Source organism: Eriocheir sinensis, chromosome 13 (assembly GCF_024679095.1).
Source record: "Eriocheir sinensis breed Jianghai 21 chromosome 13, ASM2467909v1, whole genome shotgun sequence".
NCBI classification, from domain to species: Eukaryota; Metazoa; Arthropoda; class Malacostraca; order Decapoda; family Varunidae; genus Eriocheir; species Eriocheir sinensis.
In genome coordinates, this window is record NC_066521.1 from 23515510 (window position 1) to 23537283 (window position 21774).

General features: G+C 40.8%; 2 protein-coding genes across 7 annotated transcripts in view; one reads left to right on the forward strand and one right to left on the reverse strand.

The window, feature by feature from the left end:
• The first annotated feature begins 31 nt into the window (after positions 1-31).
• On the forward strand, positions 32-10139 carry LOC126998241 (heparan sulfate 2-O-sulfotransferase 1-like). Of its 4 annotated transcripts, none has more exons than XR_007752720.1 (10): positions 173-480; positions 1585-1718; positions 2562-2776; positions 3094-3179; positions 3443-3581; positions 4051-4148; positions 4650-4807; positions 4898-4977; positions 5276-6777; positions 7052-10139. XR_007752720.1 is itself a non-coding variant. In XM_050859729.1 (9 exons), the coding sequence occupies exons 2-9, from the start codon at positions 1586-1588 to the stop codon at positions 5426-5428; spliced, it is 1062 nt and encodes a 353-aa protein (XP_050715686.1). In that variant the 5' UTR covers positions 32-166; position 1585; the 3' UTR covers positions 5429-10139. The 4 variants fall into 4 exon arrangements, 2 of the variants coding, with proteins under 2 accessions (XP_050715686.1, XP_050715685.1); XR_007752719.1 differs by having other exon boundaries at positions 5276-5791; positions 5970-10139; XM_050859729.1 differs by lacking the exon at positions 173-480 and adding an exon at positions 32-166 and having other exon boundaries at positions 5276-10139.
• The window catches only part of LOC126998242 (uncharacterized), a 12543-nt gene continuing 905 nt past the window's right edge, over positions 10137-21774 (reverse strand). Inside the window, exons 1-8 of one of the 3 annotated variants that reach the window (XR_007752721.1) lie at positions 20191-20357; positions 19903-20036; positions 16218-16375; positions 15454-15510; positions 14914-15049; positions 13699-13827; positions 12114-12387; positions 10137-11954 (exon numbers count right to left, since the gene is read on the reverse strand). Coding sequence is in view for 2 of the 3 variants with exons in the window: in XM_050859730.1 (XP_050715687.1) it covers positions 12284-12387; positions 13699-13827; positions 14914-15049; positions 15454-15510; positions 16218-16375; positions 19903-20017 (699 nt within the window). In the remaining variant the exon portion in view is untranslated. Of the gene's footprint in view, positions 11955-12031; positions 12388-13698; positions 13828-14913; positions 15050-15453; positions 15511-16217; positions 16376-19902; positions 20037-20190; positions 20358-21774 lie in introns of those variants that run through there. The other 2 variants (XM_050859730.1, XM_050859731.1) reach the window with 2 other exon arrangements.

The window sequence follows — 21774 nt, forward strand, 5'->3', positions numbered from 1 at the left end:
TGAAAGAATTAAAGTACTAAATAAGCTTATATCATTGCTATTATGAAGCACTGTCGTCCAGCTGGCAGCGGTGGCGACGGTCAGCTGTTGTGTGTGGTCAAGTGTGTGTCGGGGTGACGTATGGGAGTTAGTGACCCCTGCTGACCCTGCCTGACCCTCCTGACAGGTGGGTCCATGAGTGTATCAGTGCCACCGTCTCTGGTCCATGGTCTGGCCGGAGGTCACAACAGCAGCAGGCCATTAGTGTCCCTCAGGCGGGGGTGTCTTGCGGGGCTCAGGGAAGGATGCTGCTTATGACAAGTGGCACTGTGCCAAGCCCTCCTGGCACTGAGTCACCCCGCCCCACCCAGGCAGTCACCACACCAGACACATGTGCCCTGTCCTCCCCTTCCTTCCCTTGTCGGAGGTCGGAGGGAGACTCACCTCACCTGGTTAACTCACCTGGTTGCTCCCCCATGTGCACAAGTTAGGCAATATGAGGTATACGAAATAGGGATAGAAAGGGGCAGCTGAAGTCTGTAGGTACACCAGTCTGTAGGGGTTTGTATATTACTGAGTAAGTATAAGACAAGTAAAAAAGACTGAGTTGTGTACCTTGCATAGATCACTTTATATTGATGGGTGTATTAATTATTGATTAGACTACTAGGTGTATGCTGTGATTAATAGAGTGCTGAGGTTAGAATTTAGTCAAACTTGTAAAGAATGGGACCAAACAATATGAGGTATATGAAATAGGGATAGAAAGGGGCAGCTGAAGTCTGTAGGTACGCCAGTCTGTAGGGGTTTGTATATTACTGAGCAAGTAGACAATAAGTAAAAAGACTGAGTTGTGTACCTTGCACAGATCACTTTATATTGATGGGTGTATTAATTATTATTTTGACTACTAGGTGTATGCTGTGATTGATAGAGTGCTGAGGTTAGAATTTAATCAAACTTGTAAAGAATGGGACCAAGGGATACAGGTAGGGCAGATTTGAAACTAGGTCAAGAATCCAGTGCAACAACCTTGTCAGACACTTAATTACTTACAATACTTATACCTACTTTTGTGATCCTGTGTACATTCCATACTTGGTAAACTTAACTTAACCTTCTGGCATTGCACTTTTATTCTCTTCGCTCACATCCAAGAGTGTTTTCATGTCCCCCTCTCTTATATTTTACTCATCTTTTGTTTCAATCAGAACTTTAATTTCCTGAACTCTTCCTGTAATCCAACTGTTTGCCATGTATAGTTGTGCATGACTGATAAGTTAATAGCATTGAGTTTATCAGTCATGCACAACTCCTGTAATCCAACTGTTTATCTTTACCTTGTAGAGTTGTACATGACTGATAAATTGATAGCATTGAGTTTATCAGTCATGCAGTTTATCAGTCAAGCACAATTTATCAGTCATGCACAACTCCTGCAATCCAACTGTTTATCTTTGCCTTGTGGAGTTGTGCATGACTCATAAATTGATAGTATTGAGTTTATCAGTCATGCACAACTCCTGCAATCCAACTGTTTAACTTTGCCTTGAGGGGTTGTGTATTACTGATAAATTGACAGCATTGATTTTTTTTGTTTTCCAGGATGACGAGTTCCCGGCTCAAGAGTTCCCGCGTGGCCGTGCTGCTGCTGGTGGGTCTGAGCGTGGCCATCGCCCTCATGTACCTCCACCTGGCCTCGGAGGTGGCCCAGCTGCGCACCTCCATGCACCCAGATGGTGAGTGACTCGGCCCAGCCTCTACTCCTGTACCATAAGACTTCATGCATTTAGTTCATGAGTAATGTTATGTCAGTCTGTTAAAAAATTTGATCATAGTTATGGAATTCCTACAAAATTTAAGTGTCCTTTTGATATACAGTAATTCCCCTTTTACAAATGCCTTACTTCATGAGTGTTTTGATTTACGAGCATAAAAAAAGTCACTTAAAATGGCTTGGTCTACGAGCAGTGACTTGGTGTACGAGCTTCCTCTTTTTTAACAAGTGGAAGACATGAGCATGGGTTCCCATTGTTCGTCGCAAGATGAGAGCGCTCAGAACGGATAACAATGGGAACAGGGTCTCAGTCCACGCAGTATACTCACAGAGGTAGCGCCAGTTGTTGGGCTTTTCATGGTCTATTTTGTGATCCTGGGGATAGTTTTACACAACTTCTGCATCTTGAATGGGAAAAACACCCATAAAAACCTGGTTAGTCTTCTCTGTTACCTTGGGAAGTAGTTGCAGTGGGAGCCTGAGACTTTTAACCCAGTATATACAGCTGTGGGGATCATGTTTCTTAAAGGCATCTCTTAGCGAGAATAATGAGAAAAAATCATCACTCAGGCAAGCCATTTCATAATATATATCAACACATTTGTGATCAGTTTATGCACCATCTATTTTTGGGGGTTTATATCGTGGCAAAAATTTGGCCCATCGCTGGTACATGGTAAAGCCACAAATTTGGCCCGTCACTACTACTGGGTTGATAATATGGACCTTAGTCTTTTATCTTGCTAGGGGGAAACTTAAAATGGAAGAAGGTGCCTTACCCTCCTCTGCCCCTCCCCTTCCCCAGCCGCTGTGAGCTACCAGCAGCAGCCAATGGGGGGGCTAGGCAGGCCAGGAGGTGTGCTGGACCTGGACAGCCTGGTGGTGATCTACAACCGTGTTCCCAAGACGGGCTCCACCTCCTTCATCGGGCTTGCCTATGACCTCTGCGCACGGAACAAGTTTAACGTCATCCACATGAACACCACCAAGAACACGCCCACGCTCTCGCTGACTGACCAGGTGATTAAACACACACACATACCTTGTATACAGTACTTAGCCCTGCCTGACCAAGAACATGCCATTGCTTTCCCTCAGAGATCAGATGAAACACACAGAGTACTTTCCTAACCATGCCTTACGTAATCAGGAACACACACACACACACACACACACACAAACACACACACATAGCATATCATACCTAGCCCAATGTATGTGCTTCCATCCATATTCTTGAGAAAATGAAGAGTAATAATTCAGGAAAGATAATTTAACACCAAGGGATTTAGAAAAAGAATGCAGTGAGGAGTTCTTTTTTTTTTTTTTTTTTTCAGATGCGGTTTGTGTACAACGTCTCCAACTGGATAGAAAAAAAGCCTGGGATATACCACGGACACGTTGCCTACCTGGACTTCAACAGGTGAGTAATGCATGTGTGAGGGTTAGGGGTCAACATTTTTATGACTGACTTCTACATGAGCACACACAGTTTCATTGTTCCAGCGTTACCAGCACACACACACACACACACAAAGGAAGAGCAGAAGTAGGCAAAATGATTCACAATTCTTCTTATATACAAAGCAGAAGGGGTAAATATGGGAAGGGCAGGACAGAAAAAATATAACTATTGTCTGCCAGTATGGGTTTTTATTTTCACCCGCCTCTCTTTGCTTGTTCCAGGTTCGGGGTCAGCCAGCAGCCAATCTACATCAACCTCATCCGAAAGCCGCTCGACCGCCTCATCTCATATTACTACTTTGTGCGCTACGGCGATGACCTGCGGCCCTACCACATCAGGCGCAGGATGGGTGACAAAATGGTGAGGCACGGCGCGGCACATCACACTTTTGTCACTGGTTTTCAGCGTGCATATCTGTAACGTCTTTCTTGCTTATGTCTCAGTCTCCACAGTTAAGTTTTCTGATGTTCTTCCTTGCACTAGGCTTTGTTCATGAGTTTGTGCATGTTAGTACTGTTAATATTAGCTCATACTAAGAGAAAACTCCACTTTAATGGTGTATGGATGTATCTCTGTATGTCTGTGCATCAGCCTTGTCTCTGGCGGTCTGTTCTAAATGTGACCAGTGTGAATTTTAATTATTTCTCGACTTGGTTTACTGATTCAAGGTTTTGTCGTAATCTTCTTTATTAACGAGACTGACCAGCGAGGTGAAGCAAACATAATTGATCAGGTGTCCTCCCCACAGTTTCATCATAGTCTTTTTTATTAACGAGACTGACCAGCGAGGTGAAGCAAAGGTAATTGATCAGGTGTCCTCCCCACACAGACCCTGGACGAGTGTGTGGCCATGGAACACCCAGACTGCTCCACCACACACCTCTGGATCCAGGTCCCCTTCTTCTGTGGCCACCATGCTGAGTGCTGGTAAGTTAGGAGGCTTTTAAGTAGCATCATTATACCTTATTATTATTTTGGAGGTTATCAGCAGTATTATCGTCACGCCTTGTCATTAATTCAAGGGGTCATTATCAGCATGTTTTCTCTGGTGTTCTTTTGTTCTTGTAGGTATATAGAAGCCGTATTTTTTTATTATTTTATTTATTTATTTATTATTTTTTATTTTGGTGTGTGTGTGTGTGTGTGTGTGTGTGTATCTTCTGTTCTTTACATATGATAGCAGCTGTCTTTTTCTGTGTGAGAGTGTGTGTGTGTGTGTGTGTGTGTGTTCCTCTCCTTACGTAATTCTTCCTCCTTATTTATTACCTCTTCCTCCTCCTCTTTTCTCTTCTCTCCTCCATATACCATTCTCCTCCTCCTTCTCCTCTCCCCCACACCTCCTCCTTCAGCCCTTTGCCATTCTCCTGTACCATAAAATAAAGAAAATAAAACTACACTCACCACCTGACCTCTGACCTTTCCTAACAGGGTGCCGGGGTCAAACTGGGCGCTGGAACAAGCCAAACAGAACTTGATCCACAAATACTTCCTGGTGGGCGTGACGGAGGAGATGGGAGACTTTGTGGCCATGATGGAGTATGCACTGCCTCGGATTTTCAGGGGAGCCTACGACCTCTATCTCTCAGGTGGGTAAAAGCTTTCAATCTTGCCCGAGCCCCGTACTGACTAACCTGTTATGCCAAGGCTCTCCCACACCAAATTGTCCTTCTTTTCAGGGGTGAAGTCCCACTTGCGCAAGACAGTGAAGAAGATCATGCCATCCCCAGAGACCATAGCCAAGCTCCAAAACACCAAGGTTAGTATGGTAGATTTTTTTTCTTCTTTTTCTATCATTTTCCAACTCCCTAATGTATTCTTTTCCCATTAATAAAAGGATTCCATTTCCAGTATGTTTGTGGGCTTTTTTTGTTTCCTTTTTTATTTTCTTTCATTCCTTTTCTGTTCACTGAAACTCAACTTTGACCTTGTGACTTCCTTGCTAGTACATATTGCAGCTTTTTTATTTGTTTGTTTCCTATTTCTTCACCCTTGAGCAATCTCCCTTTCTGTAAAAAGATTAAAAAAAAAAAAATCCATCTCCGCGTCCTTCCCAGGTGTGGCGGCTTGAGAACGAATTCTACAACTTCGCCCTCGACCACTTCCACTTCCTACGGAAAAAGACGCTGGTGGACGCGGAGCCGGGCGGCCGCCTGGTGGACCGAGGGCAGAAGTTCGCCTACGAGAAGATCAAGCCAAAGAGGAATTAAGTTAAGTGGTTCGTAGTGTAAAAACGTCGTTGTTTTTGTAGCTGTATATTGATAGCGCGCCAGGGAGATATTATGTCTAGCGAACTCAAGTGCCTGCAAATACTAGTACGGTAATATCTGGATTATCTGGACTAAAAAGAATGAGGGGAAGCTGTGTTTGAAACTGGCAGGAATTCATATTTTCCAAAGCCAAACAAAAGAATGGTAATATCTTGATTCTCTGGACTAAGAAAAATGAGAGGGAAGTCACATCCGAGAATTTGCGAGATACTTCCCGAAGCCAAACGAAGAATGTCATGAAATTCCCTGTGAAGTAAATTAAACATATCTTAATTCTTTGGACTAAAAAATGGAGGAATGCGTGTTCGAGATCATCAGGAATCCACATTTCCCGAAGCCAAACAAAAGAATGGTAATATCTTGATTCTCTGAACTAAAAAATAAAGGCAAGTCATGTCTGAGATCATCAGGAATCCACATTTTCCAAAGCCAAAAAACGAACAGTAATATATTGATTCCTTGGACTAAAAACTGGAGGAAGGTCCTAGATTGGCAGGAATTCATATTTTCCGAAGCCAAAAAAAGAGCTTCATGAAATTCGTTGGTGCAATAAATTAAACCTTATCTTTGGACTAAAAAAATGTAGGAAAGTCATGTCCGAGATTGGCAGGAATCCTTATTTTCCGAAGCCAAACAAAGAATATCAATAATTTCGCCGATGGTCGCTAAATTAAATGCAGTAATCAGAAGAAAAGTGTAACTGTCAACTCTACATGCACAGAAACGGTGTAAAAACTCGTAAACACATCAAAATGAAACATGAATTCACCTTACGAAAGTCAAACAGAATACAATTGGCAAAACGCAGACTTTGTAATGTGTGGAGGCAGACGTGTGCTCTCAGTAATCACAGAGAAGCACAAATTTCCTATAACAGTTGGGCTCGGATTACGTCTCTTAGTCTGGCAAATTGAGATAATTCTGTACGTAATTTCCTTAGTTTAAATTTACGCTGTACACATCATGGTCATCACTGTTACTCATATGATAGACTAATTTTCTGTAGCTGTCAGAACTCCAAAATTAGGCTCGGATTTCATATTTGCGTCCGGCAAATCAAGATAATATTGTACGTAATTTCCTTAGTTTTAATTTACGCTGTACACATCATGGTCATCACTGTTTCTCATATGATAGACTAATTTCCTGTAGCTGTCAGAACTCCAAAATTAGGCTCAGATTTCATATTTGAGTTCGGCAAATCGAGATAATACTGTACGTAACTTTACTTTGTTTTAATTTACGCTGTACACATCACTGTCATCATTGTTACTCATATGATAAGGAAGGTCTACCAGTGATGAATTTATGGCTCAGATTACGTATCTTAGTCTGGCTAATCGAGATAATACTGTACGTAACTTTACTTTGTTTTCATTTACGCTGTACACATCATGGTCATCACTGTTACTCATATAATAAGGAAGCTCTACCAGTGATGGATTTCTGGCTCAGATTACGTATCCTAGTCCGGCAAATCGAGATGATACTGTACATAACTACTTACTTTTAATTTACGCTATGCACATCATGGTCATCACTGTTACTCGTATGATAAGGAAGCTCTACCAGTGATGAATTTATGGCTCGGATTACGTATCTTAGTCTGGCAAATCAAGGTAATATTGTACGTAACTTTACTTAGTTTTAATTTACACTGTACACATCATGCCCATCACTTACTCGTATGATAAGGAAGCTCTACCAGTGATGAATTTCTGGCTCCGATTACATATCTTAGTCTGGCTAATTGAGATAATACTGTCCGTAACTTTACTTTTTTGTTTTAATTTACGCTGTACACATCACGGTCATCACTGTTACTCGTATGATAAGGAAGCTCCACCAGTGATTAATTTCTGGCTCGGATTACGTATCTTAGTCTGGCAAATTAAGATAATACTGTACATAACTTTACTTGTTTTAATTTACGCTGTACACATCACGGTCATCACTGTTACTCGTATGATAAGGAAGCTCTACCAGTGATGAATTTATGGCTCCGATTATGTATCATAGTCTGGCGAATCGAGATAATATTGTACTTTGTTTTAACTTACGCTGTACACATCATGATCATCATTGTTACTCATATGATAAGGAATCTCTACCGATGAATGTGGTGGATGGCTGTGAGGTAGTACGGCCCTTAATACCACAAGAATAGGCTTCGAACGCTTGCTCATGCTGTCTGAATCCATGCCCTTCAATCCATATAACTCATGGGCTGCACTGGCTGACCCTTGCTCATATAATCCATGTTGGTCTGTGGCTTGTGCTATCTCAAATCTGCCTGCCCTGCTAGACAATTTTCAGTTCAATATTTCATGGCTCGTAGCAGCTACTCTTTGATTGTATTCTTTAAGACCTTTGCTAAGCTGGACATCAGTCAGCTGCCCCCTTGTCAAAGCCTGGGTGACAGTGTGAATGTCTGTGTACATCATTGTCACCCCCTCAGTAACCTATTGTAAAAGTTAGGCAGTCTTTATGTAAGCGTGTTTCTCATTTGGCTCCAGACCGTGTGTTAGGCTCTGGTAATGAGTGTAAGGATTGAGGGAAGGGCTTCTCAGGAGGTTACTCAGCTGCCAAGGGGAACTAGCAACCCAGTACTAAAGATTACAATACTTTGAAATAAATGGTGAAAAGAAATGGAGTAGGCACTGATGAAGGTGACCAAACTCTTCTATTCTGTGGCTCTGGTAATGAGTGTAAGGGTTGAGGGAATGGCTTCTCAGGAGGTCACTCAGCTGGCAAGACCTAGACATGCCAAAAGGAACTTGCAACCCAATACTAAAGAAAGGCACACCAGCCAGATTTTGCATGGGCCAAACTCTTCTATTCTGTGACTCTGGTAATGACTGTAAGGGTTGAGGGAAGGGCTGCTCAGGAGGTCACTCAGCTGGCAACCACAAGACATGCCAGGAGGAACTAGCTACCCAATACTACAGAAAATACTGGACTAAATGTTGAAAAGAAATGGAGTAGGCACAGATAATGAGGGTAATTATCCTCACTTCCCTTCCCCATCCCTTCAAAGGTACTGTTAACTTCTTATCAGCGAATACGAGTTATTTTGGAAATGTCTTCAGAGTCAGTCATTCGGATTTTGGTAATCTCGTTTGTTTTAAGTACATGCAGTGGTAGGTTAGTAGGTAGGAACAGAGATTATATGATGTTTTATTATCTGCCTGACTCTTCTCTTATAAAACTAGTCTTCGTATGTAAGGTTTGTTAGGATGGGAAATAGCATGGTTACTGACCTTTGTGTTATTGCGATCTTGAATATATGTTTCTTCTTTTTCATGTGTGTGTGTGTGTGTGTGTGTGTGTGTGTGTGTGTGTAGTTACAGCTTCCAATACCTCAAATTCCTATTATCAACAAACCATCTCAAGAACATGTGAATCAAAGACATTTTCCATGGAGTATTACAGCTGTTATTTTCTAAGTGCTTGCCATTTAAATATCCAAGCAATATTCCAGCTTGTGTGTCCTGATTTTGTAGTATTACTGGACCCACTGCATTGTGTCAACTTGCTCAGACAGACACTCACTCGTCTGTCGTGCAACCAGGGCTTACGTTTGAGGGTTAAAAGCCATGTGTTTCCTAGCCAGAATAAAATTGGGGACTCTTGAAAAACCTGGTATCCTAAAAAAATGTTCAGTATTTGTACCATTAGGAATAGAGCACTTCAAGACCAGGGATATTAAAGAATTTCCAGAGGGTAGGAAGGCATGTGTTTCCTAGCCAGAGTAAGATAGGGCCCCTTGAAAAACCTGGTATCCTCAAAAAATGTTCAGTGTTTGTACCCTTAACCTGTCAGCAGCGATGGGCCAAATTTGTGTCTTTATCGTGTAGCAGCAACAGGCCAAATTTGTGCCATGATATAAACCCCCAAAAATAGATGATGCATAAACTGATCACAAATGCTTTGATATATTTTATAAAATGGTTTGTGTGAGTGATGATTTTTTCTCATTTTTCTCGCTTAGAGGGACCATTAAGAAACATGATCCCCGCTGCTACCAGGTTAAGAATGGACGGTGTGGGACTAGGAAAATGTGAAAGTTTGCAGTGTGTGGAAATTCAAACTTATAGTTGCTCTTAGGACCCCAGTATTGGATGTTTGGGTTCTGTTTTCAATGGCTCTCAGATAGCTAAGTTCCCCATCGCCTCTCTCGCTCTCAAACACAAGCAGTGAATATTTGCCGGCAAGCCAGTTTTATTTTTATACTAATTTATATATTTTTTTTTTTACGCCCTGGCCAATAGTGCTGGTAGGCTTTCTGTAGGAGCCTGGCGGTTGGCCCAAGCCCGTCATGGCACAGACAAGTGTTTATAGTGGCGCCATCTATTCAGTTTGGTTCCAGGAATGTCTTAATACTCCCCCCTTAAAGGTCACACCCAGATACGCTAGGCAGCTCAATGAATACTGTAAATACGTGTAGCCAAAGCCAAAGGTGTAAATAGACTGTAAAGTTTATATATTTTGTTACTTTAAGTGTCACAATATAATCCCTCGACCTATCCATCAGTTTCCTCAGTAAGTCTTAAGTTTAGCGAATAAACTGATGACGTGGGGATCCAATGGTTTTATTTGAGTAATGTTATGCAGCTATTAGGTGATAAGGTGTAATAAAATGTGGATGGAAGATGATGCTTTTCTTATGCTTTATATATGGACGTTTGGTACAGCACAACACTGCCAGGGCACCTTATTAGCTGCCTTGGATTTGTGCCTTGAACTGCAGCAAGGCAAGTGTACAGATCCTACAGCAGTGGTTCTCAGCTGGTAGTCTATGCCTCTGTGGACTCTGTGGGCTAAACCAGGCTGAGAACCACTACCTTACAGTAAGCTCACAGCATGCTAAAATAATGTGGTAAGAGTTCTAATATAGTATAGTGTGTGGCTTGTACTACTGGGATAAACTGTCCATCTGTTGGCAGTTGTGATATTCTACCTAAAGCTCCAAGAGTAAAAATGTGCCCCAGGACCTACTGACTCAGAGCTAATGAGTGGAAGTTGGAGTTTGAAGTCTCCTTATGTCCTTGTGAAATTTAAAACTCACAAAGCTAACATGAGGTAGATTGATGCCGAATCTGCCTAGGGCCAACACTGATCAGAGTGACGGACTGCCTCCCTCCCTCACAACACTGGTGCCATACACAACACACTCCTTCTCAACACACAGCAGCTACACAACACTGTCGGCCATGCACGCCACACTGAGTCCCTTATAAAAGAGTGTCTCACATGCCTCTGGATATAAATATGCTAAAAGTCGTTACAGAAATAGAAATGCATTAAGCGAGATTCATGTATAAATTTCTGTATCACTGTTATTATTATTATTTAACAGCAATACGGCAAGTTAAAAGAAATAAATTCATATATAAATGTATTTTGTGTTGTTATAGCTCTTAAATACACAACTCTATAATTTTTTCCTACCAAAGAATAAATATAGTCAATAAAACATATATTCACATCCGAACCTCACTGTCTCCACCTCACTTTTGTCAATATAATATACAACTATTGTAAAGGCATATAGAAAAAAATCATCGGAGGCATAATAAATATTCAGCATTTTCCGTGAGGCCGTTACCAGCAGACTACAACAAGACCTGAACTCAGGCTGACATGGAAGAATATAGTCATGTACAATTTTTACGACTACCACTACTACTATTATTACTACTACTACTACCTGATTGCTGCATGTATGTAATTCCCTGTATCCTTCAGAGCCATAGAACAAGAAAGTCTGGCCAATTTCATCAGCAGTGCCATATTGTTACCAAAAGAGGGATGAAGGAGTGAAGATGCTGGTTAACTCTTGCATGAAGGATTTGGACAACACAGGGATGTTTCAGAGTTTACCAGCAGAAGGGATAAAAGAGTGACGATGCTGATTAACTCCTGCATAAGGGATTCTGACAGCATAGGGATGTTCCAGAGTTTACCAATGAAAGAGTGAAGATGCTGGTTAACTCCCGCACAAGAGATTTGGACAGCATGGGGATGTTCCAGAGTTTACCAATGAAAGGGATGAAAGAGTGAAGATGCTGATTAACTCCCGCATAAGGGATTCTGACAGCATGGGGATGTTCCAGAGTTTACCAATGAAAGGGATGAAAGAGTGAAGATGCTGATCGCTTACTTACTTAGAGCATAAAAAACATTATCGTACCAGCATCCATTTGAATTCTGAGTGCTTCATTTAGTACCGACAGCCACTATAAATAAAATTCGCCTGTGTCACCAATGGGGAGCACCTAGAAAAAAAAAAAAAATAATACATGAGATGAGAATGGCCAAAATCTCCTATTCTACAGCTCTTATTTCCTCCATATATTATCATTACCATTGTGACCTGCTTCCTACATAAATAATTCCTACTGCTACGTGATTCCTGCGTGAGTTCAAGGCCTCAAGCTGCGTGTGGGAAGATTACTACTGCGACCTGCTTCCTACCTACATAATTACTACTGCTACGTGATTCCTACACGAGTACATAGGAGATTATTATTCTGAGCTATGTCTACATATAATTTCTTCTGCTACGTGATTCCTGCATGAGTTCAAGGCCTCAAGCTGCATGTGGGAAGATTACTACTGCGACCTGTCTCCTACATACATAATTACTACTGCTACATGATTCCTGTATGAGTACATAGGAGGTTATTATTCTGAGCTATTTTCTACATATAATTCCTACTGCTACGTGATTCCTGCATGAGTAGAAGGCCTCATGCTGTGTGTGGGAAGATTCTGCACCCCTGAGACGTCCGTTCATCTTGGGGAGGAGTTGACCAAGAGCCGCCTGGTGTGAGAGGCGACACACCACACCTCCACGATGCCACACAGCACCCGCCCACACCCCAGCACAACCAGGCCTGTCAACACCACACCAGCATTAGAGAAGGAGACATGGATCAAGGCAACTACTAAAGCCCAACCTGACCCCTGCATGATGAAGTCACTGCTGATTGGATGAGAGTACAGAAAGACCAAAACCATTAACTATTATTACTGTTATTATTATTATTATTATTGAGGTTCATGAAAGGGCACCCAGGGAAAATATAAACTGATATAGACCCAAAACAGAGCCCCTTTGATGAGCAGACATGGATGTGAAAATTAAGAAACAGTTACAAAAACTTACGAAGAATAAAAAGGAGAGGACAAAAACATAAACATAATTCCTTATCAATAGCAACAAGGATTGATTCATATAAAAATAGATTGGATGAGAAGACAAGAGTTAGTTTAGTGACCTCTGCTACTATAGGTCATGAGTGAGGATGGGCATAGAGGGTGAGGGAGCAGTTGGCAGGTGACTTTTTTTTCCAATAACAAGCAGCTCAAGGGCAAAAAATAAATAAATAAATAAAAAGCCTACTAGGTGCTGTTCCTGTCAAAGAAAACAGCATGGGAGAGGTCAAGAGAGAGCTCAATTTCAGAAGGAGTGGTGTATTAACCCGGTAGCAGCGACGGGCCAAATTTGTGGCTTTACCGTGTAGCAGCGACGGGCCAAATTTGTCGCTTTACCGTGTAGCAGCGACGGGCCAAATTTGTGCCATGAAATAACCCCCCCAAAATAGATGATACATAATCTGATCACAAATGCTTTGATGTATATTATGAAATGGTTTGTGTGAGGGATGATTTTTTTCTCATTTTTCTCGCTTAGAGGGACCATTAAGAAACATGATCCCTGCTGCTACCGGGTTAATGCTCACCTCTTGAGGGAGTTTGAAGTCATAAGCAGTAGGGAATATGACCGAAGGAAGGCTGTTCTAGAGTTTACCAGTGAAAGGGATGAAAGAGTGAAGATGCTGGTTAACTCTTGCATAAGGGATTTGGACAGCACAGGGATGAGCTAGAGTAGAAAGTCATGTGCAACAAAAGGGGTGAACTCTAGTATCTGTGAGTGAAGATGCTGGTTAACTCTTGCATAAGGGATTTGGACAGCACATGAATGAGCTAGAGTAGAAAGCCGTGTGCAACAGAAGAAAGACACTATACAAAAGGTGAAGTCTAGTGTCTGTCAGTCTCCTATCTAACCTTGTGGCCTGCAGGTTAGCGAAGGCTGTGTTGTAGGTTGTTTAAGTGCAGGCTGTGTCACCTCTACTCCTTGCTATTGTAGGTTTGAAAATAACTAAACTAAACCTGCAATGGTGAGATGTACTGTTCCTGCTTACCGGCAACCTGTACACTCGATGGCACGAAGGTGAGGTGTGACGCAAAGATCCCGTGCTGGATGCCAAACAGCCACAAGGGAAACACGTGCAGCCCCAGGATCACCAACACTCCCAGGGGGTTACGCCAGTCTGAAAAAAAGAGTGAAGTGATGAAATCTTGTGCTTTGGTTAAGGCTGTTGCAGAGTATACCAGTGAAAGGGATGAGAGATTGAAGATACTGGTTAACTCTTGCATCAGGAAGCTGAATGTTTATGTGATTAGAGGTGTTGCAGAGTTTACCAGTGAAAGGGATGAGAGATTGAAGATACTGGTTAACTCTTGCATTAGGAAGCTGAATGTTTATGTGATTAGGGCTGTTGCAGAGTTTACCAGTGAAAGGGATGAAAGAATGAAGATACTGGTTAACTCTTGCATTAGGAAGCTGAATGTTTATGTGATTAAAGCTGTTGCAGAGTTTACCAGTGAAAGGGTGAAAGAATGAAAATACTGGTTAACTCTTGCATTAGGAAGATGAATGTTTATGTGATTAGAACTGTTGCAGAGTTTACCAGTGAAAGGGATGAAAGAATGAAGATACCAGCTAACTCTTGCATCAGGAACTTGAATGTTTATGTGATTAGGACTGTTGCAGAGTTTACCAGTGAAAGGGATGAAAGAATGAAGATACTGGTTAACTCTTGCATTAGGAAGCTGAATGTTTATGTGATTAGAGCTGTTGCAGAGTTTACCAGTGAAAGGGATGAAAGAATGAAGATACTGGTTAACTTTTGCATTAGGAAGCTGAATGTTTATGTGATTAGAGCTGTTGCAGAGTTTACCAGTGACAGGGATGAAAGAATGAAGATACCGGTAAACTCTTGCATCAGGAACTTGAATGTTTATGTGATTAGGACTGTTGCAGAGTATACCAATGAAAGGGATGAAAGAATGAAGATACTGGTTAACCCTTGCATTAGAAAGTAAAACATATTCAAGACAAGGCCTGCTTTGATCAATACTGTAGTGACAGGGATGAAAGAATGAAGATATTGGTTAACTCTTGCATTAGAAAGTTAAACGAATATTAGACAAGACTTGCTTTTGCTGAGTTTACCAGTGAAAGATGAAAGAACAAAAATACCAGTTAACTCTTGCATAAGGAAGTGGGACATGTATGACCTGGGCCCTGCATTACACACACACACACACACACACACACACACACAACCACCTACTCTGTGCCATGAGGAGGGAAATGAAGTAGCTGAAGCCCTTCTTTTTGCCCTGCGTGAAGGTCTGCTGCCACTCTGCTCCCAGGATATAGTTGCAGCAGAATGTCGTCCACTCGAGGGCAGAGACAAGATACAGCAGCTATGAAATACAAGCCAGTATGTGAGATAGAAGATACAGAACATTTAGTAGAGATAACAAGCCAGTAACAGGAATAAACAATACAGAGAAATCTATACTAGAATGTCCAATTAGTATAGACAGCAAGCCAGTAAGAGGAACGGAAGATACAGAACATTTTATATCAAAATCTCCACTTGGCAGAGATGCAAAAAATGAAAGTTAGTGGCCTCGGAGACTACATCTGGATGACATACCAGCAGATACAGAATTGAAAGAAGTTAAACAGCTGTAAAAGATTAAACCGACAAAGGAAAAAAGAATGAGAGGGTGGAAGAGCAGTCAATTTGAGGTGGAGAATTCAAGTTACGTATTCAAAAAAAAATCTAACCCCCAAACAGTCCAAGGGGCAGGATGAGACTTACCGGATGGATGTGCGTCCACAGAAGACCGCGACTCAGATTGTCAAGCACCACATCAAACTGTCAAGGAAAAAAATATGTCTTGCGAGCTGAATCACATGTACGAACTCACTCGTACACACCCACACACACACACACACAAAATCAACTACTATATGGCACTACAGCAATCATATAGCATCACAAAAACACACACAACACAACAGTAAACCATTTCTATATACAGTATTAGACCCTCCATATAACAAGATAGGGAGCAAAGAAATTAGAGGAAAATTAAGGTGTTATTTCAATGGGATTTATCAATTTTTGAACTGATGGGACTTTTGTAGGTATATAATTCACCCTGGCCTGATCACGAGCTGGACTCATCTTTCTCTCAATATATACAGTACAAGACCCTCTATTTAACACAAGATAAATCCCTAGGGAATATACACTAAGTGGAGGTGTTATTTCAATGGGAGTACAGACACACACACACACACACATTCACACATATAAACACCTCCCAACACACACACACACACACACACACACACACATGCACTGAGGATTTCAAAGATACATAGGTGAAAAGATGTTTGGGCCAGGAAAAAAAAAGGGATATATTAATGGAAAAAAGAGAGGAAGTCAAAATGAAAAATGCAGAAAGATCAGATGAAGAGACAAGGCATTTCTTCTATAAAGTGATCAGCGAAAACTAACAAACACACACAAACTAATACACTAACTAAACACACACACACACACACATAGGCACTGACCCACGCTCCAAAGAGAGAACACTGGTGGAGTTTACGTGCGGCAAACCCGTCAAACCCGTCGAGGACAATAGATCCAGTGTAGAAGCTCACAAACCAAGCGGGAGAGGAGGAATGGAGCAAACAGAAGGCTAGCAAGAGCAGGGAGAGCCGGATGTAACCTGTCGGGTGTGAATTTTGCGTTAGCGTGTGGGACAGCATTAGGAATCAGGGTTGGGAATGACTATGAGCTAACTTATATTGGGTTAGAGTTTTAAAGTCATTTTTTAAGCATTTCAGCACCCAAGCACATATATTTGACATGGTTGACAGAATTATCGCAATCAGCCGGACTCGGAAACTATAGGTTTTTGGAAATTTTGACAAGATCAAGATCCAAAATAACATATGTATTCGCCCATTGTTGTCAAGGATTCGTATATATTTGCCATTATTATTATTATTATTTTTATCATGATTATTATTATTATATATTAATTTTTTAACTGGTTTTACGTACGATAACTCGATGCCCAATTTTAATGTTTACAGTAGTTTTGCATGTAGCTTTGTTTTTCTTCCTTCCTTCCTTCCTTGCTGCATTTAATATTTCATCTGTGTTTACGTAAGATAACTCAAGACCCGATTTTGATTATTTACAGCGTTTTTGCATTGGTCATAAGCATTTATGTCATATATTAGTTGCCTTTACACTTACTTATTTAATTACTGCATTTAATATTTCATCTGTGTTTACGTAAGATAACTCAGGACCCGATTTTGATTATTTACAGCGTTTTTGCATTGGTCATAAGCATTTATGTCATATATTAGTTGTCTTTATACTTACTTATTTAATTACTGCATTTAATTTTTCATCTGTGTTTGCGTAAGATAACTCAGGACCCGATTTTGATTATTTACAGCGTTTTTGCATTCGTTGTAAGCATTTACATCATATATTAGTTGTGTTTGTACGCCGATTACAGCTTTTAATTTTTCATATTTGTTTACGTAAGATAACTCAAGACCCGATTTTTATTATTTACAGTGTTTTTGCATTGGTTATAAACATTTAAGTCATACATTAGTTGTCTTTATACTCCGATTACTGCATTTAATTTTTCATCTGTGTTTACGTACCGGTAAGATAGCTCAAGACCCGATTTTTATTATTTACAGCGTTTTTGCATTGGTTATAACCATTTACGTCATATATTAGTTGCCTTTGTACTTCGATTACGGCATTTTATTTTTCATCTCTGTTTACATAAGATAACTCAATACCCGATTTTGATTATTTACAGCATTTTTGCATTGGTTATAAGCATTTACTTCATATATTAGTTGTCTTTATACTTACTTACTTATTTAATTACTGCATTTAATTTTTCATCTGTGTTTACGTAAAATAACTCTAGACCCGATTTTGATTATTTACAGCGTTTTTGCATTGGTCATAAACATTTACGTCATATATTAGTTGTCTTTATACGTAATTATTAAATCACTGTATATAATTTGTCATCTGTGTTTATGTAAGGTAACTCAAGACCCAATTTTGATCTTTTACTATGTTTTTGCATTGGTAGTAAACATTTACATCATATATTAGTTTTGTTTTTACTCCGATTACAGCATTTAATTTTTCATATTGTTTATGTAAGATGACTCAAGACCCAATTTTGATTTTTTACAGCATTTTTGCATTGGTCATAAGTATTTACATCATATATTAGTTGTCTTTATACTCTGATTACTGCACTTAATTTTTCATCTGTGTTTACATAAGATAACGTCTTCCACGATTTTTATTTTTTACAGTGTTTTGGCAACATTTCTGTGATTTACATAGCATAGTATTCTTTTATTTTCCAATTATACTGCATTTAACATTTCATCTCCTTTTACATGTGATAATTTCAGGCCCAATTCTAATTTCCTAGTGTTTTTTTTTACAGTGTTTTGGCAATGTTTCTGTGGATTTACTTTGCATAGTTTTCTTTTATCTTCCAGTTATACTGCATTTTACTTTTCATCTCCTTTTATGTACGATAATTTGAGGCCCAAATCTAATTTCCTAGTGTTTTTTTGCATTGTTTTTGTGCATTAACATTATATATGCGCAGTCTTTATGTTCCAGTTACTGCATTTAATTTACTTCACCTGATAATTTCGTGACCTTTTTTTTGCGTTGGAAAAATTTAGGTTTCTTTCCAATTTCGGACACGGAACTTTGTGGACTGCTTTTTTGCATTCAGAAAATTTTGGTTTCTCTGCAATTTTGGACTCGGCTTCCCACCTTTTAGTTTGAGAAGCTGAGGGCACTATTGTAGCTTATACTATTTCAACATGGAAATTAATTCACAACAGCTGGTCTATGCAAGGGTCATTTTAACACCTGGAATGCAAACTGTCCTGGAACGGTATTCTCAGACATTCTCGCCTCTCACATAAACTACTTCCAAGGGCCAGAAAGGAGATTGATTGCATTCTAATGAGTATTATTTTAGGTTCATGGTACAGAAAAAAAATCAAAGTACCACCAGGGTCCTAAAAGTACCCCTGGAAAAGCCCAAAACTCCTACAAAAACTGTGTCAAATATGTGTCCTGGGGCGCTGAATTGTTTAAAAATATGAACCCTGGCCTGTTGTATGAATTTTGTATTAGCTGGTACATACATACTCTATTAATGAGGTCAGTATTGCACTATATCTAGCATAACATTACTAAGAGTCTCCATTAGTGATATTAGACAATGCTACAAGAGTCTGGTGCGCAAAGTATCTTGATTAGCTAAGTACGTATACTAGAATAATGTGTTACTGAGAGGTAGTTTATTATAAGGCTGAAACATGTTAAGTTGATAGCATAGGAGAGTATTAATATTACTCTACATTGTTATTATGATTATTATTATTATTACTGTGAATGTGGGAGTTCTCTGATGGTGGAAGAGAAATACTTAGGAATAAGATCAGAATAAGAAAATATACACAACAGTGGGATCAGAATACATTGAAATCAGGCACAAAACCTAGAATCAGAATGGAGAAGAGGAGGAGAGAGAGGGAGAAATTGGAAGAGGAGCAGAGATTGGAGAGAGAGAGAGAGAGGGAGGAAGGGAAGAAACAAAGAAGGGAGAGGAGGAAAAATGTATATGTAGAGGAATGTCAAAGAGGAGGAGGAGGAGGAGATAATACAGAAAGAAAGGGAGAAATAGAAGGAAGAAGGAGGGAAAATAGAGAGAGGAAGGAAGAGAAAGAGAAAGGAGCAGTAGGAAAAAGTTGGAAAGTTTGGTTTAGTCGGCGCAACATCTGTGGTCATTTGCCAGAGAGAGACAGAAGGGGAAAGAATTATAGGAGAAGAGAACAGATCCCAGGAGACGGGACACAACCCCCGATTAATACCTGGTACCCATTCACTGCTGGGTGGGCAGGGGCGTAGAGTATCGGAAAAGCCGCCCAAATTTTTCCACTCCGCCCGGGAATTGAACCCGGGCTTTCTTGGTTGTGAGCCGAGTGTGCTAACCACTGCACCACGAAGCCCCAGGAGGAGTAAGAGGAGATTTTGATTTATAATGCGCAGGGTATAGGTGCATAACACGCATATTTGATGAAAAAGATGAAAATATATGCAGGAAAATGAAGAAGAGAGAGACAGGACAAAGATAGGAGGAGGAGAAGACATTAGTCCAGTGTTTCCTACCGATCAAGTTAGGTACATAGAGGAGGACCCAATAGTCTGGCCTGGGCGCTGTGTTGTCAGGGTGGCGAGGGGTTGTCGGGGCCTTTCTCAGGGAGGAGTTGGAAGGGCCGCCCATCCTGGCTGCACGGGCTCACCTGAGAAAGGGGCCGAAGGGGAGCTTACAACACTGACAGATAGACATTATAGTATTAACAAGTATCTCTCTCTCTCTCTGCCTCTCCTCCATTCCTCTACATACACGCATATCTTCAGCTGTCATATTATTTTTACTGTCAAAACTCCCCTCACCTCCTTGCCTGCCCGTCACTCAGGTATGCGGAGGGTGTTTGTTATTGTTTACGTTTGGCTGGACAGGTGATTTAAAGGGACGGATTTAGGGTTCACAACGGCTCGTTATATTTGTTACGTGTCCTGTTAGAAGGTCTGTGTGATGGTTGTTGAGGTGAATCTGTGGATGTTTATGTATACAGGGGAGGAAGAGTGTACGTGTATCTCTCTCTCTCTCTCTCCTTTAAAAACAAGCTCGACCGTCACTTCCTTCAACTTAATATTAACTAGAGTAGAAATGCAACGTTTTGGAGCCTTCTGCAGAATCACTTAGGTTTAAGGACAGACCACCTAGTCTGGACCATGGGGTCACACACACACACACACACACACACAGGAAAAGTTGGATAAGAGCAGATATGGAGACGGGACAGCGCGAGTGTAGCTCTTTTCCCGTATGTCACAGCTTGTTAAATACAACTAGGTATATACACACACACATGGGTAGCGAGACTGGGCAAGAGGTACTAAGCAGCATATATATTATTCACAAGGTGTCCTCAGTACGTTACGCGCTCCCTATATTAATTAAGCGAGAGTGGCGGATGTTGCCAAGTATAAGAATCATCATCTAAGATATCATTGCTCTCCAGCGTTATTTTTAAGTCCTTCTCTCTCACTGTTGAAACTGATAAATATTTCTCCACTTACTTGATGAAAGATGCAGTTGAAACAGTAAGCCTATAGGTAACTAGAGAAAGGGTAGCTATAAAATGTACCACGAATGTAAATATATGGAGGGTAATAGCAAGGCCCCTGGGTAAAAAATAGCAAGCCCCCTGGATAGTAGTAAGGCCCCTGGTAATAGCAAGATCCTAGCTGGGTAGTAGTCTCTCCCCCTGTATCACCTGGGGTTGAGGAAGGGTTAATTTAGAAGCTTTGTGATGTTTTATGACCAGAATATCCCGCAGGAGCTTATAACTCTAGTCTAGATTAATGTATTATAGTCTCGGGAAATCTCCTGTCACATTTAGTGCCTGCCGAATGTGATAAGCGGGTATTTTGAGCAAGATTTCCACCATAGTGTCGCCAGCTTTCCGATTTTTACGAGGAATCAGTGCATTACGAGCTGGGCGTTAGCGAGGCAGCGATGCGGTAAACTCTACGGACCCGGCCATGCATGGTTAAGTTACTCAGCGGCTCTCAGCTATAGCCACGCGCTCTCAAACTTTTCGGCGGCCAAGTTCACATATTTGACAAGGCTTTCGTAGGCGTTTTGGGCATTTCCAGGGGTAGTTTAATGACCCTGGTGGTAGTGTGACCCTTCTTCTGTACTATTTTTGTCATGGTTTTCAGTCGTCTCTCTCTCTCTCTCTCTCTCTCTCTCTCTCTCTCTCTCTCTATATATATATATATATATATATATATATATATATATATATATATATATCTTGCTTGACAGGATACACTGTTCGCACACTTTTCCCCCTCCATCCGTCACCTCGCGTCCACCCTCAAATGGACCGTCCGCTCTTGTTGATCCGGTAATTCAGTTCGCGAGGAAACATAATAATTGATTCCGTGGCGAGTCGCGGGTGAAAGAAC